Source organism: Merops nubicus, unplaced genomic scaffold (genome assembly GCF_000691845.1).
Source record: "Merops nubicus isolate BGI_N331 unplaced genomic scaffold, ASM69184v1 scaffold3097, whole genome shotgun sequence".
Lineage (NCBI taxonomy): Eukaryota > Metazoa > Chordata > Aves > Coraciiformes > Meropidae > Merops > Merops nubicus.
The window spans coordinates 13,056-28,554 of record NW_008620799.1 but is presented as its reverse complement, the minus strand read 5'-3'; the positions used below and the strand labels follow the sequence as shown (position 1 = coordinate 28,554).

The following is a 15,499-nucleotide window of genomic DNA, read 5'->3' as shown; positions in this document are numbered from 1 at the left end:
TTCCCTACAACAATGGTTTAAGCACAGATGATGGACACTTGCCTCACTATCACAGCCACCTCTTTCACCTCCTCTTAGGGAATCCTATCCCATGGAATGGAAAGCTTTCAGCTTTAAGTGTTCTTGAACCTATTGCTCCTCCACTGTTTGCTGGCTCTCTGCTTCCTCAAGTGTGCTGATATGCACAGAGTCTTGGGGTGAGGCTTTGCCTATGAAGACTAAAGCAAAAGTGGTAAGTATTTCAGTTTATTCAATCTCATCCACAAATAGGATGTCCATCCCACTCAACAAAAGGCTAAACAACTTCTCTGGATTTTCTTTAGCTAATGAAATCCTTATTTATGCTTCTTCTTATTAGTCTTACCTTCAACTGAGCTTTGGCCTTCCTCTCATCAGCCCTGACAGCCTAAGCAAGGTTTACATGCCTCCTTTGATGCGAGTCCCTCTTTTGACATTACTTGTTACAAGCAAAACTACACCAGGCAAAGGTGTGTGCAAAACTATGAGTAATCTGCAACAGAGCTCCAAAATGTCTACATTCACTTTCAGATGACCAGTAAAAGCAGGCTCATTTAAAAACAAAACAAGAGCCTAGTTAGCTGTTTGTTTCAAAAACTCACATTTTGCAAAGATCAATCCTAAATTGATAAAATAACAAGCTGTGATCAAATACAAGAGCAATATTTCATCACTTATCTCAGCAATTAACTTTTCCTACTCCCACCCTTTTTACAAGATACCCAGAAAAAAGATAATGAAAGTACATTAAAATAGTTGAAGAAATTCCAAAACACAAACCCCCGTAGTTTTTCCCTTGAATCAATGTGCTTTTGTTATTTAACCAGAGCTATTTTCACTTTCATGGAACCCCTTCAAACATGATGATCCAAGACTGGCATCTACTGCAGTGCTAAACCTCTGCCATATACAAAATAATGGATGCTCCAACTGCTACATAACAGCTGCCTATTAAATCCGCCTGGGAGGCCTGCACCAGTCTTGGCTTTGCCTGCTCTACCCTGGAAGTGCTCACTCTCCACCCTACTCAATGTTTCTTTCTGCAGATTAAAAGGCTCACTGTGCCCATCTGCCATTTTGCTAGCCCTCTGCCTGACATAAGATGGCAAACAGCAGTGAAGAAAGTTATTTGAGATGCAATCTGTCACATGATAGGAATTGTCAGTTGACCTCAACAAGCAGTTTGTGGGGAAAACTGGTACTCTTCTACCTGCATACACTTAAGACTATGAACACAGAGGAAAGTAACAGTATCGTCCCCATGTTTCATTCTTCAGAATTTTTCTTTGGCTTGACAGAGTGCTGCAAAGTTTGTGCTCAAAAGTCTTTCCAGTATATCAGGTCTCCACATCACCATCTTCATTCATTGAAAGATAAATCACTTTGATGATAATTATAATCCATGGATATTCAATGAAGTGCACTGACATGAAACTAATTTATTCTCAGAAATGTGTTACTGAGCCCATATGCTTTATCTTGATGCAGTAGAACTTTTAACTATGTGGGTTTTTTGCTATTGCTTAATTAGGGTTTAAAATTTGGTATTATCACCTTGGTATTTTGAGATTACTATATTGCTGAAGTGCACTAGCTAAGTCTCAGAACTCTTACAGGGATGAAACATCTTCTGAACTAAATCATCTCGAGTTTTTGTCTAATCACACAAATTACACCACAATGCCTTTGGCCTACCATGATACTATTAAGACATGCCATTTATATATCTTGGTTTGTATACATATTTTATCCAGAATATTCCCACCTCAGTAAGCATCAGAGCGACAGAACAAAAAAAGTGAGAAGTTCAGACAAACCAGTGAAGGGACGAAAGGAGCAATGATTCCACCGACACGGGAAAACATGGAGCAGGCACCCATTCCAACATTCCTAAAAAGAAAACAGACAAACATTAATCAGTGATATTTGCATAGGCAAAATTATGACTTTTCAAAAGGGCCATTGAGCAAGGAAGAAAATCCCCACAGTTATGACCACATTAACTGGCAAAAAAAAAAAAAGTCCAGTGTAACTGATAGCATCCCAAGACAGGAATTAAAACAAATTCCCTGCACATTCACAATTCTAACACACATACACAGAGAGGCAAAAAGAAGTGTGACTTCAGTTAATCTTGCCTCTGCCTGAAACTTTGGCTGAACTCCTTTATCCAAGTTCTATTTATCAGCAGATTTGCCCACCCATGAAAAACACCATAGTATAGTTTTACCATTGGCTGATCATCAACAATACCTGGTTAAAATAGGTATTAAAAATAGCACCCATATGATAAAGACTTTTGTCTGTCAACACAAGCACAGGATACATCTGCCTCTAGGGAGTGAAACCTTACTGTTGCTTACATACAGCCATCAAGTTACTTTTAAAAAGCTTATTATCAGTCATATTCAGTGCTGTTGGTTAAGCAAGTATGAATGTTAAATGGAGCCGTCTGGTTTATAAAGCACTGAAAAAGTTAAGAGATATCACTCATTAAAGGAATATCAGCAATATTGCTGCTATCCTCATTAGTGGAGAGAGGGCTGTAAGCATAGCAAGCAGCCAAAGGACTGTTTTACTCTAACAAAGAATGCAGTTAGTTTAAAGAGAACACTGCAAATTTGAGGGAAGAGGAAGTGAGAAGAGGACGAGGGAAGAAATTTAGCACATAAACCTACAGGTAGTCATCATATACAACTGAAAATCTCAAATGAAAAAGTATAGTTAATAGAAAACAGTAATAGAGGAGTAAAAGGTGATCAGGTAATAGAACCAGAAAAATTAAGACCTTAAAATTAAGTTGTGTTACCTGATGACTGTGGGATAAAGCTCTGATGTGTAGATGTAGACAATGTTAAATGCAGCACTGATTGTCAGTTTCCCCAGCAAAGACAGAGAGTGACTGTTCACCACTGCAAACACTCCAGTATCTGACAGAGAAAATGGGACCCCAGTAAGGCTTGCAAGTGCTCAAACAGATCTCTGTGATCATTTCAACCATACAGCACTACGGAGTATAAAAATAGAATTCACTAAAGGAATCGACTAAGAATCTGCTACAACTGCAAGCATTTTTCTGTCAAGGACAGCATTTGTCAGAGGTGATCTGTACCTTCTGAAGAACTCTCAAAACTCAAGACAATGCAAGAAGCTTTCTTTTAGGCAGCAATGGCAGAAATCACCCAACATAACTTATATTCTGTGTCTACAGATTTATTACCTTTGTCTGTGTAATCAAATTTGTACAAAGAGGACAACTCTCCATGTAACATACTGAAAAAATAACTGAAAAAAAAAAATGGATTTTAAATTCACAGCAGAGTTACTAGTAGCCCAAAATTGATTCCATTCTATTAAATATAATTCGATAGAAAGATTGGGTTAAATAACTGAACAGGTCCAGAGACTACAGAGTGGAACTATTGCTCAATACCAGAAAAAAAAAAGAGAAATTGAGTCTTCCTTCTCCTCAGTGTTACAGTATGGGACACCTCTGAAGCACTGAAATGCAGCATTAAGGCTCCACTAGAACATCAAATTTTAGAAATGTAAGATAAAAAAAATCCTATAAATATGGGAAAAGTTATAGTTAGTACTCAACATTTTCCAAGTCTACCATTAATAAAATACTAAACTAGTTCTGTCAGTAAGTTGAACAAATTAATAATGGATATGTTTTTCAAAAGTGAACTAGATTTTTTTAGTAACAAAAGCCCTATTCAGCATCAATTCCATAGTAAGATAACATGCTTCTAACATTTTTTTTCTTTCTTCCAAAGTAATTAAGACAGGAAGATGCTGCAAAGAACCACAGAATGTATGCCATCCAGCTCAGTTTTGGCCAATGCTTTTCACTTATACCAGGCACATCAGAACACACAATAAATGCCTATCAAGGAAGGCTACAGCAGAAACCATTACTCCTTTGAAAAAATGATGCTCAGCAGAGACCAGTGCTTGCTTCTGGCCAGTTATCCACATCACTTCCTACAGCACTTAACTCCTGGCTGACTTTGGCAGTTCAGCACACAGCTGATGTCCAGGGGTCTCACAGTTCTGTCCTCTGAAAAGTCTCTTCCTTTTCACATGTTATACTTGGACTGGTGTGCAAAAATTACTTGATGACTGGTACCAGCCTAACCAGAATATCTCCGAGTGTCTGGGCTCTAGCATCTAGAACACTTCTGGGAACTTGAGTTGCACAGAAGTTTTACTTATTAGCTTTGTTGCCATCTAGAGCAACTTATGTGCCACCTCATCATGTTTAATTTTTCAGAATCATGCTTCAAATGTTTGAAGCATTTTCTCTCCATATGACAGGTGTTAGACATGCGCATATCTTACAATCCAAGATGGACTTACCTACCTAGTTATAAAAGGAAAAATTGTGCACAGTGGAATTTTGTTTCCAGCATTTTAAAACCATTCAAAAAATAAAGAAATTAACATTACCGTGTCTTAACAAAAAAAGACATTTCGTTTCACATTTCTTAAAGAGACCTCACTTCAGAAGACTTTTCAGCTCTGAACTATAAGTTACGTGGCCACATTACTAATACTACAGCCCTACCAGTCTTAAAAAATACAGAGCAGTGAGGAAAAGATGGAAACTTGCCCCAGGATTCAACTGTTATGATCTTTTGACATTGGTCTTTCACTCGAAGAGATACAGAAAAGTGCATAAGTACTACTCACATTGATATATCTCTTAATAATAATAATGGAGATATCCCAAGAAACATCATTCTTTGGGATTAAGTTACAAACACTGGAAAGGCTTGATTGAGTGATCAGAAGTAAAAGGCAGAATCCAACGACAAAAGTTCAAAGCCAAACCTTTCTAACAAGCTTTCCTTAAAGGGCTTGGAAGGTTGCCACTTATCCTTTTTGCAAGTTAGCTTGTCTGGCTTCAAAAATTGAGACTCGCATGTGGTATGAGCCTAGTCTGCTGGCAACCCTCAAATTCTTCGGCTGCAGGATGCTGTGCTTACCAACTCTTATCACATACTCCAGAAACAAAAGGAAATATTTACCTTTCTTTTTAGGAAGGAACATGACAATAAGACAGGCCAATCCTCCCAGGAACAGAAATGCACTCAGCGTTCGCTTCCGACCAAACCTGATGTGCAAGGATAAAAAAAAAGCTTTATTCTGCATTAGATGGGTAGTTAGCAGAGCAACGAGTCCTCTAAACTCACACTGAAACTCTGAATACCATCTCCTGCAAACACCTTCTCTCACATAATTTTTAAACAAGCTTCTACTGCACTCTTAAATGAGCACCAAGAAAGCTTTGTGCAGTGGCTGACAGCTTCTAGGATTGTGCCTTGCTTCCCAGCGCGTGCACGTTTGCAAAGCTCCTTGGAAGACAGATAAAGAGATTGGGGGGTGAATTCTACAAAAAGTGAAAAACATTGCCCAGAGTACCACAGCTCAGGAAAAGGTTAAATATCTCACCTACTAGTGCACACAGCAGCTATTACAGGAAACCAGACAGCAGCTACTGCCGAGTTCAGCTGCAACAGCTTTGACATAAATGCGGATGAGGAGACAGCGGTGGGAAGAACGCCACCTTCTGTTAGCATGGCAGGCAGTGCAGCTAGGCTCGACCCATCGAGATCAGCCTCACCCATGAGCTTCAATTAGACAGCTCATTAGTAAGTGAACTACTGAAAACAACTTAAACTGTTATGGGAAGCGAAGATATACCAGTGGCACTTTCAAATCGAAGCAGGAAGCCCCACACGACAGAGATAAGCAAGTAGATACAATATAACATTTCTTCTAGAAAAATTATAAACCAAAGAGAATGGGTTAATAAATTTCATCCTTACCATTTTTGGTTAATCAAGTAAATACAGATTGGGTATGCTGGGATTTCAACCAACCCGGAAAGGGCTAAATTGGCATAAATACTTCCACCTAAGTCACCCACATTAAGAGTAAGACCATAGTAAACCAAGCTGCACACAAACCTGCAAAAGACAGAAAGGGAGTAAAATCAGAGCTGCTGCTTTGCCCGCCAAATTGAAGCACTACTCTGTCATAATACACTATAAACTATAGTTAGCATTTCAGAAAATAGGTCTAAAACGTTTCTCTACAATTGCTTTCTAGGTAAAAAACTTTGTGACACGCCTGCCTTTTAACTTCTACACGCTGGTCCAGTTTCATTCATTTGCCAATTCAGATTTTTTACTTCTCTTTTGTAACCTTGACCAGCTGCTGTCTTTACAAAGAGGAAAGGAACAGGTCATTAATCATTCTGCAGGAAAACAGCAATTCTCATGTAAGGAAAAGAAAATTCAACAGTTCTGCAGTAAGCATTTGGAAAAGCAGAGTAAGACATCTGTGCTGTCTGCTGACAAAATAATGCCATTTGGTTTTTTTTTTATTAAACAATGAATCTTTTCCAAATATATGCATTATAAAAGCAACTGCATGAACAGTAATGCCATAGGACTCATACAGCTTGTCACACATCAGACTTATTTCAAAATAGCATCAAAAGACCTCAGGGCTAGCAGAGATATCTGAAACAAAATAGATACTTTTGAAGTTAAATTTCTGCTAGTGACTAGACATAGCATCACGGATTCCTGCTCAACAGCAACTACTGGCATTGGCAGCAGTTTCTCTTAAAATAAACACACTCATTAGACAAGGTAGGCCACCCACCTGCTAATGGGATCCTCACACACAAACCAAAGAATAATCCACGTGACTGAAAGTACTGACACAGCACTGGGCCAAAGAGAAGGACAGCGTGACTGATCTCAGCAGCCTTTGAGGGTCAGAAAGGAATCAGTAGTTCCCAGCTATTCTGAGACTCAAAGCCTGAGAGAAATGCAAAGATGAAACACCTCAGAACTACGCTGTAAAAATAGCTTTGTGTTAGAAACTCACCAAGGAAATGCAAAACACAAGAATCCTTTTTAGGTGGTGCCCCTAATGATACAGGCTGAGATGATATACAACCTGCAGGATGAGCCAACTCTCAGCAACGTGTTTTCTCAAAGACTGAGAGAGGCAACAGTAGCAGAGCTGGGCCTACAAACCATTTCACCTACCAGGTAAACATCATGATCAAGGTGCGTCCCAAGAGAATCTTATAGCGGAAGAGATCCAAGAAGCTGCCAGCCTCTCTGGGGCTCCTCTCTGTGGGGAGCTTTAAGGAAAAAGTGCACTTCTGCTTGCGGTTCCTCCTGGCAATGAGGTAGAGGGCATCTTCTGCTTCAGTCAGCCGGCCCTGCGAGTAGAGCCAGCGGGGCGACTCGGGAATGAATCTGAAACACACACACGCACAGAGACAGCTCTAGGGCTTTGCTTTTCTACAAGGCTGGACTCAGCTATGTAAATAGGGCTGAAACGTGTTTCAGTATGACAAAGGAGGTTTCACACAACCCTTCAGGTATAGAATTCACTTACTGAAACAGAGACAAAAGGTCTTCAAAGGGAACATAAGTCATATGTAATTCAAATACCAAGAAATGGTATTGAGCATACCCATCTATGCACAATACTATACATTACAGTATCATTAGGACCCTGTCTTCAGAGAATTCAGAATTAAGGAGGCACCACATTACTACAAGGATTACATTACACAGGATGTTTTTGTAACACCAGCTGGTTGTCTTCTGTTTCTCATTTTCCAACTTCTTTCCTGTAGATAGGAAGGCAGAGGCTGTGCAAAGGTCATGTTCCTGATCCCCATATGCACTTGATAGGTCTTAACTCCAACACAGCCTACAAAATGAATCTTCCTCTATTACCTTTAGATTCCCAGAACTAATTTAAACTTTAGTCTTTTGCCAGAAGCTTTTTAAGATTTTTGCCTGTGACCAGAAGTGACATTTTTTCCTTTAAATTTAAAGGAAAGTGATTCTCTACTTTTATAAAAGAAAATAGTTTATAAAGGAACATGTCTTTTTCCCCATGATAAAAAAAAAGTATTTTCTGCACAGAGCAATTTTTAAGCAATATGGGAGGCAGGCAGTGTGAAAACTGAAATAAAGAAAAAAAATCCTTTCTTACACTAACATAGGCCTCTGAGCACAGCTCTGAAGTCCCAAGCATAAAGCACTTTAAAAAAAATTGTACATATCAATCCAAAAGGTAATTTTTTTTTTTCCCAAACCCCCATACTTCACTAGGTTTTGAAATACCAGAAATGTCATCTCTGTCTTTCACCTCTTCTAAGGTTCTAAGACCTCTTCCTGAGTTTTGCTGTCTCCTTTGAAAGGATGCATTTACTCTTTAGCAAAGAACTTTATTCAAAAAGTTAGTTACTGAAGTTAAATAAATGTTGGAAAGAAAAAAGCCCTAAATTTAAACAGCAGGTAAATTTTCCCCTTCTTTCAGTTACTGAGATCTTGTTGTCAGGAAGCATGGAAGAGAAGAAGAGCACACTGCCTCACATAGCTTCCAGTGCTCAAGTCCACAAACACAACACTTCTAATATCTTAATAAGGAAGCCCTCTTCCTATTCTTTCCTAATCACACGTGGTAAAAGGAAGTGGCCCATTTTTATTGTTGCATGTCACCTTTAATGCTGTATGTGCAAGCCATTTTGATGCTGTTCCTCCCAGGTAAGCACAAGTACAAGAGAAACATTGTTATCATATAACTGCAAAAACATTTCTGTATCTTTTAACATGTATATGTAGCATCTTGTAGCAAACCAAACAACATTTTAGATCATCTACATATACCAGTTAAAGAACAGGGCATGCTTCTAACACCACACTAGAGTCTGTTCCCATAAAAAAGCATATACAATACAACATACACTTACATTTTCAAATACTGCAGCACTGCTGTTTAAAGAAAGCACAGAACATGAGGTAGCAGAGGTTGAGAGTAATAACTTGGTTACACCATTTCAAGCCATCTTAGAAAGGCACCTTGACTTGGGTGCCTTTAGGCTCATTTGGGTTTTATTTTTCTTTTCTTATTTTTGACATCTTTCTTGATGAAACTCAGTTTGAAAAGTAACTTACAGAGAAAGAAGAAAGACGACTGTTCCTTCCAGGTTCACCACAACAGCCAGAGTCCTCCAGGAACGAATGAAGTACCCTAATAAAGCATACTGGGCAATTCCCACAGCAAAGAACAAGCCACCAATAGATCCTAACGCAATTGAAAACAAAACAAAACATCGTGACTCCTTTAAGGAACATTACTAACTCTCAACACATGGGATCAGAAAGAAACTAACATTTCATTCAGAAGAAGTCATTCAGCAATACAGGCAAAACCACAGCTACTTGACTAAAGGATATTCTGTCCTTCACTCATGCATGGCAGAAATACTACATCTAACTGCAAAGACAAGCCCAAAAAGCACTATTCCATACCCTCCTCCTCCAATAAAAACCTACAAAGAACTCAGTCTTTTAAGTCCAAATATGTTTCAGCTTTTTATGTGTAAAAACAAAAACCATAAACCACTGAAAAATGGTATTTTTAGGGATATATAGTGATCATTTGTAGCTCATGATTTGTAAGACACCTTGTTTTAAAACAGTCCAGCATAGGGCTTCTAGGGCATTTCACACAGACTAGTCAGGCCCCAGAGCTGTTAAGGGTACAATTTATATGCATCATATCTGAAGGCCAACTTTAACACTAGCAACCAAGACAGTTAATGGTGTCTGTATCTTTTATTCTAAATTCTAAGGTTGATTACTACATGGGAGAACATTTATTTTTTTCCATATATACAACAGTTGTGTCAACTTCCCATTATATAAAACCACTTTTGATTTCTCTTTGAGAACTGCCAGGAATGAAGGAATTGATGTTTAGCACACACACGCTAAGCTCTGCTTGGCAAAGTCAAAAATTCCACTGGATAGAACTTAGCTAGTGTGAACTCTGGATGAGTGTTCAGCTGTGTAACACTCACAGGGGATGTTCCAACTGGACCTTTGTCAGCTTGAGCCATGCAGAAGTCTGAATGCAAAGCAGGGCTCAAGGACTGTGGTCACACAGACTTGGAAGTGGAGTTAAATGCCCAGCTGCTGTGGTGTTAGCTTTGATGTGTCTCAAGAGGTGAGGCTGAAACGTATAAATGCTGAAAATAAAGGCACTGGCACTTAAACTTTACCTGCTAGCGCCCAGTAGGCAGTACCCACACACTCGTTCAGGAGAACAAAGGCCACAAGTGACATCCCACCGTTCATCATCCCTACCAAGAAGCGAGAGACGGCAAAGAATTCATAGGAGGGGGAGAATCCATTTGCAATGGCAAACAAGATGTCAAGAGCAAAACCTGAAAAAAAAGGTGAAAGGTTTCATTTCAAAAGAGTACCTAAAACAGAACAGAAGCATCAATCAGTATCTTGACTTGATGTTCAGTGACATCTATCCTAAGTAATCACAGTCAACCACTACGGCACAGGTGTGGGCAGAAATAGAAGTACCTAAAGTCAGTATCATAAAAGGGAGGAGACACAAAAGGAGTGGTTTCCAACACACAGTTTTCAGTACTAAACCTTCCAATTCAGTTCATGGCAGGCAATTTTTTCATATACTCAGAACTACTTTTGGGCTCCAGTTCAGATGCCATAGAGAAGGCACAGGTTAATATACAACCCAAGTATCTCCCCTCATTCTTGGGGATTAGTCTATACAGACTAGAGAAGATGTTACCAGTGGGCAGCAGATGAGGAGTTTGCACTGCATAGCAGGCCCACCTTCATCTGCTTTGAATGAGGTTTTTCCTTTAAAAAAAAAAAAAAAATTTTTTAATTCCATGCTCATCCATTGACACACAACTTTACACATATATACACAAAACATGAAGTTCCAAATGTTATTTGATCTGGGAACAGTAAAAAAGGCTAATGAGCTTTAAAACACAATGAGGATCACAAATAATATAAAAATTACATCATGCAGAGATACAAGGTGCAACAAATTCCTAGCAGGTTATACATGTAAGCACATTGCTAACAAATCACTAGAAATATTACTTGCAACCTGTGGAGATCCCACGAGCATGACATGCATGAGTGTCAGCTGTTATGGTACAATTCCTAAACCTGGAACACCTCACAGACATTCAGATGGTGACTGAATAGTCAAATATTTAACTTCTTGTCTCTACTTATATTCCTGAAATATACTGGAAGTGAAAAATGAAAAACTGAAAATCACAGTACATGATTCACTGCTGCGTGTCAAACTCCCTGCAGAAACTGGGCTCTTGCCACTAATTTTCAGAGCTATGACACCTCCACTTCATTCCTTTTGTTAGGTGGCAGTGGTTACCTGTGAGATAGACTTTCTTCCTCCCAAAGCGATCTGAGAGCTGGCCAAAGGAGATTGCTCCAACAAACACACCACTGAAGTAGAAAGAACTGGCAGCACTGACTTTGTATGATGTGTTGCCAATTAAAAACCACTGGATGTAAGGAGGGGAAAAAAAAGGCAAATTAATCAGAATCCACAAAGTTCAGCAGTTTACCAACAGCTAATAGTTGGAGGAGGATGACACATACTTTAGGGAAGATCAAACTTTGCATACATCTCCTAAGCATGACATTCAGTCATCAGTCACCAAAACACAACCGCTGTCTCCCAGGCTCACCAGGTGGTACTAACCAACTGCACAGCTCCCCCAAATCACGTGCAGTCTTTGATTCGGAAATCAAGGCCAGCTCCTTTACAGAATGTTGCAATTTTCACAGCTTTCTCCCACTCTCCTTTTATTGCCTTTTCTGCCATAAATCTATTAGCTTAAATAGACTCAGTCCTACCTCTTGACATGTCACTGCAGTGTGCAGGCATACTATGCAAAAACAAAAATTGTGGTTTCTGTCCAAAGATAATCCTGCACATGCTCCTCCTTAAAAACAGTCATGTCACTGAGAAACACTGCAGCATTTTGACAGGTTTTCTGATATTGCAAACACTTTTCTTTTTTTACAGTGTACTTTGTGTCCTTTCCAGTTCTTCTCAGTTCCAAATACAAACCCTATTCTTCATATACTTGATTCTTACAGACTTAACATCTCAGGTTGAACCTGACAGGAAATCCTTTCCCCCACAAAACCACAAAATGAAAATATGCCATGCTCTCCCCCCTCAAAAGTTATTTCCTTTTGTATTCTAAAAACTCCATATCTTTTCTTCTTTCCTTTTTCTACCCCTCTTGCATCATGAGATACTGTTTCCTTTTAGTGACACCCAACTTTTCTTCCTGTGCTGGTTAAGCTGGTGATTATGCCACTATCCCTGCAATAACACTCTAATCTTCTCCTCATAATCTTCTCTTCCTCTATCACAATCCCATTAGATATCTTTTCTAGCAAAGCTTATTTTATTTCAAAGCTCAGTTATAAACTACCTTGTCATGAGAGGAGAGTCATGCAATTAAACTTCACCAAGATTAGGAATCTAACAAAACAAAATAATCCAGAAGCTCCAAGAAAATAACTTGCTTATTCTCAGTATATGATTCATTTTGAATTGTCACTTTAATGGCGAGGTGTTTACTGATATGGTAAGTAATGTGCCCATAAAGTGCCAAGACCAACAAAATTCAATTCTAAAACTAACCACGTGACCACAAATCAGCTTTAAAAGCTCCTCTAGACTTTAAAAACTCCCAGAAAAATACATTTGTATAATAACAGCATGTGAGATTAATTTTATCTTGAAATAACATGGTCAGTTTGGTTTATAAGAGGTACAAGAACCATGCCCTAACTTTTGGTATAAAAATTTTTAAAGCTGCCAACACTGAAACTCTGTGACATTAGATGCTTTCTGAATCATTCAGGAATTAAGGTATAAATTGGTTGTGAAGCAAATTTTTTTCCTGAAAGTCAATCTCAACAGCTAAGAAGCTGTTTAAAGGGCTCAAGGCTTTTCTCTTCTACATAAAGCACATTACGTATATATGCTTGACATTCATAAATCAAACTTTTTACATCAGGATATTTTTCAGTATATATTTTTCTATGACCATGTTATTAGTAAGTGGTACCACAAGATAAGCATTAAAAACATTCTCCTTAAATGTAGAAAAAGCTTCTTCACATGTCAACAATGAAGTTAGACAAAGATGAGATATCCTCCAAATAAGTGTTATCTCAACAAAATCTTTGTATTTAGCACATAACTTTGAAATATACCACACATTCAGCTAACACATTTTGAAGATAGTGTATTTTAACACTGGGAAACAGGAAAGATAACAAGATTTTATATACATGGGCCTTAACTGAGAAGTATATTAAAGAACTACAAAGCAGAATCTAGACAAGTTGCCTTTGGATTTTTTTTTTTTTAGTGGTTTTTTTTTTTTTTTTTTTTCCTCCAAGTGAACTTCATTCTTTACTTGCATTTATTTATGCAACTACAACACTTAAAACTTTATAAAATTTACGTCCTAAACCACTTTTAGGCTCAACAAATCTCTCTGACTTATAAAGATTAAAAGACTAAAATAATCTTAGATAAATTAAAACACAAAAAAGTCCAGAGAAACTTTGAAAAACCTTACTGGGCTTTGAATAATGCTTAAAAAACCCCCCACTGTTCATCAGGATTTTAATTTAAATTGTGGCATAAATACTCACTCATACCCTCCTTACTACCAGAGTAAGAAGCAACACCCATTGTACACAACTGCTTGGTCCTATTCCAAAGCTGGCAGTTCTTAATATGCTCATAACCAATAAAGTTAAGTGCTTTAGAGGACTAATTCAGATAGCATTAATACCTCTGGACAATAGCCATGAATTATAAAGTGGTACTGCACTTGATTCAACCATACTGCTCTAAATTCAAGTCTTGCAACCAGGAAAGAAGACCATGAAAGAAGACACTTACAAAACACAGAGGCCACATCAATAAAGCTAAAACTGGTTTTGGGACAGAACGAGGGGAGTTGCTTTGCTCCCTTGACTCCCCACTGCACAGGTCTTCCCTCGTACCTGGAGCTGCAAAGACTGCAGGAGCCACTTTCCCTCCAGTTCCTCTGCTGCTTGCTAAACACATGATGCATGCACTGCATGCGTTTGACCTTAACAAGTGGCCAGAAAATGCTCAGGGTCCATGAAAGATTCTGAACACATCAATACAATGAATGACATGATTCCATCTCAATTGTGGAACCAGACAGACTACAGAATCCAATATATAACTTCCACATGAAAAATATGGGAAATTTTGGAGCAGAACTTTGGTCAAGATCTGCACAGCAAAATACAGCTAGTTTTGGTTGCCAGTAAATACATGAGTAGATTACCTGTTCTCTACCTGGATGCAAGCAGGATTTACTAATCAAAACATGATTATGGAAGAGAGAAACAGGACAACCAGCCCCCTGCACACAACCCAATCAGATTTACTACTCACACACAAAACATACTTCAGACTTACCTCAGAGACTATTGATGTGAAGCTGCTGCTGAAGTGTACGTGCTTGTGCACCTCGCTGCCATTGGCGGTCAGAAGCCATTCCCCAAAAGCTCTCTGCTCACTTGCTGACTGGTTGCTATGGCTCTGATTAGCTGAGAGCTCTTGGAGATCCCAGTGGTAGGGAGGAGTTGCACCCACCAATGCAATGAGGATGGCTTCGGTGGCCACATAGAGCTGGCAGGAAAGACAAAACCCAAAGATGCTAAAGACATCCAAGCAATGTCTCCTCTGCATCTGGATCAAATCAGTATTAAAAAATATTTTTATTTTATATCTACCTTCTATCACTACAAGATGGCACATATAGCCGCCACCTACCAAATAACACACACTAAAGAACCCCAGCTTCAACACAGCAGTTCTGGCACTTTTTGTCTGTTGATTACTTGAAAGCAAAGAAGTTCCCCTCCTGACACATGTGCCTCAGTCAGAGGCCTCTCAGCTCCGACACACAGCAAGTACACATCCTGGATGCATGAGAAGTTAGGAGACAAAACCCCCTATTTTAAATGCAAGTATATTACATTATCTATTACATCCTCTCCTTCCACCTGCACTGTTCATTCCTCTAGTTTGACATTTGGAATAGATCCCCTCCTCATTATTTCATATCTAATCACTCCCAATTTTACCAAAATTACTTTTTTCCTGTTTTTTAATCTTCTGCAAATCTGTTTTATTCTTAAAAAAAGAGAGAGACATGCATGTAAACCTGCATATGCATTTTTTTATATATCTACACACTTATATAGACACATGAGGTCTAAACACAGTGATTAACAGCTGCCTTTGTTTAGGAAATATTAAAACTGCTAGAACCCCAGACATTTCAAGTCTGGCCTAGAGCTGGGTCACTGCCACCTTCTCAGAAGAACATTCACAGGCCACTGCTTTAACAAGCTACACTACAACTCCATCTTAAACCCCAGTGTTTTCAGACTTGTTTGAACGTAGAAGTGCCACAAGTTCTGCAACAGAAAAGTCTTCTGAGACACAAAAGGGGCTGCTGGTAACAACACAAAGACCCTCTACTCTCCCAACAAAA

At 38.8% G+C, this 15,499-nt stretch overlaps 1 protein-coding gene across 1 annotated transcript in view; it reads right to left on the bottom strand.

Annotated features, from left to right (window-relative positions):
* Positions 1 to 14,628, bottom strand: part of SLC22A15 (solute carrier family 22, member 15) — a gene marked incomplete at its 5' end in the record, with an annotated part of 19,494 nt that extends 4,866 nt beyond the window's left edge. Inside the window, 9 exons of the mRNA XM_008944207.1 lie at positions 1,836 to 1,908; positions 2,828 to 2,948; positions 5,052 to 5,137; positions 5,853 to 5,993; positions 7,089 to 7,304; positions 9,021 to 9,150; positions 10,130 to 10,294; positions 11,296 to 11,428; positions 14,416 to 14,628. Coding sequence (XP_008942455.1) covers positions 1,836 to 1,908; positions 2,828 to 2,948; positions 5,052 to 5,137; positions 5,853 to 5,993; positions 7,089 to 7,304; positions 9,021 to 9,150; positions 10,130 to 10,294; positions 11,296 to 11,428; positions 14,416 to 14,628 — 1,278 coding nt within the window. The remainder of the gene's footprint in view (positions 1 to 1,835; positions 1,909 to 2,827; positions 2,949 to 5,051; positions 5,138 to 5,852; positions 5,994 to 7,088; positions 7,305 to 9,020; positions 9,151 to 10,129; positions 10,295 to 11,295; positions 11,429 to 14,415) is intronic.
* Between the last annotated feature and the right edge of the window lie 871 nt (positions 14,629 to 15,499).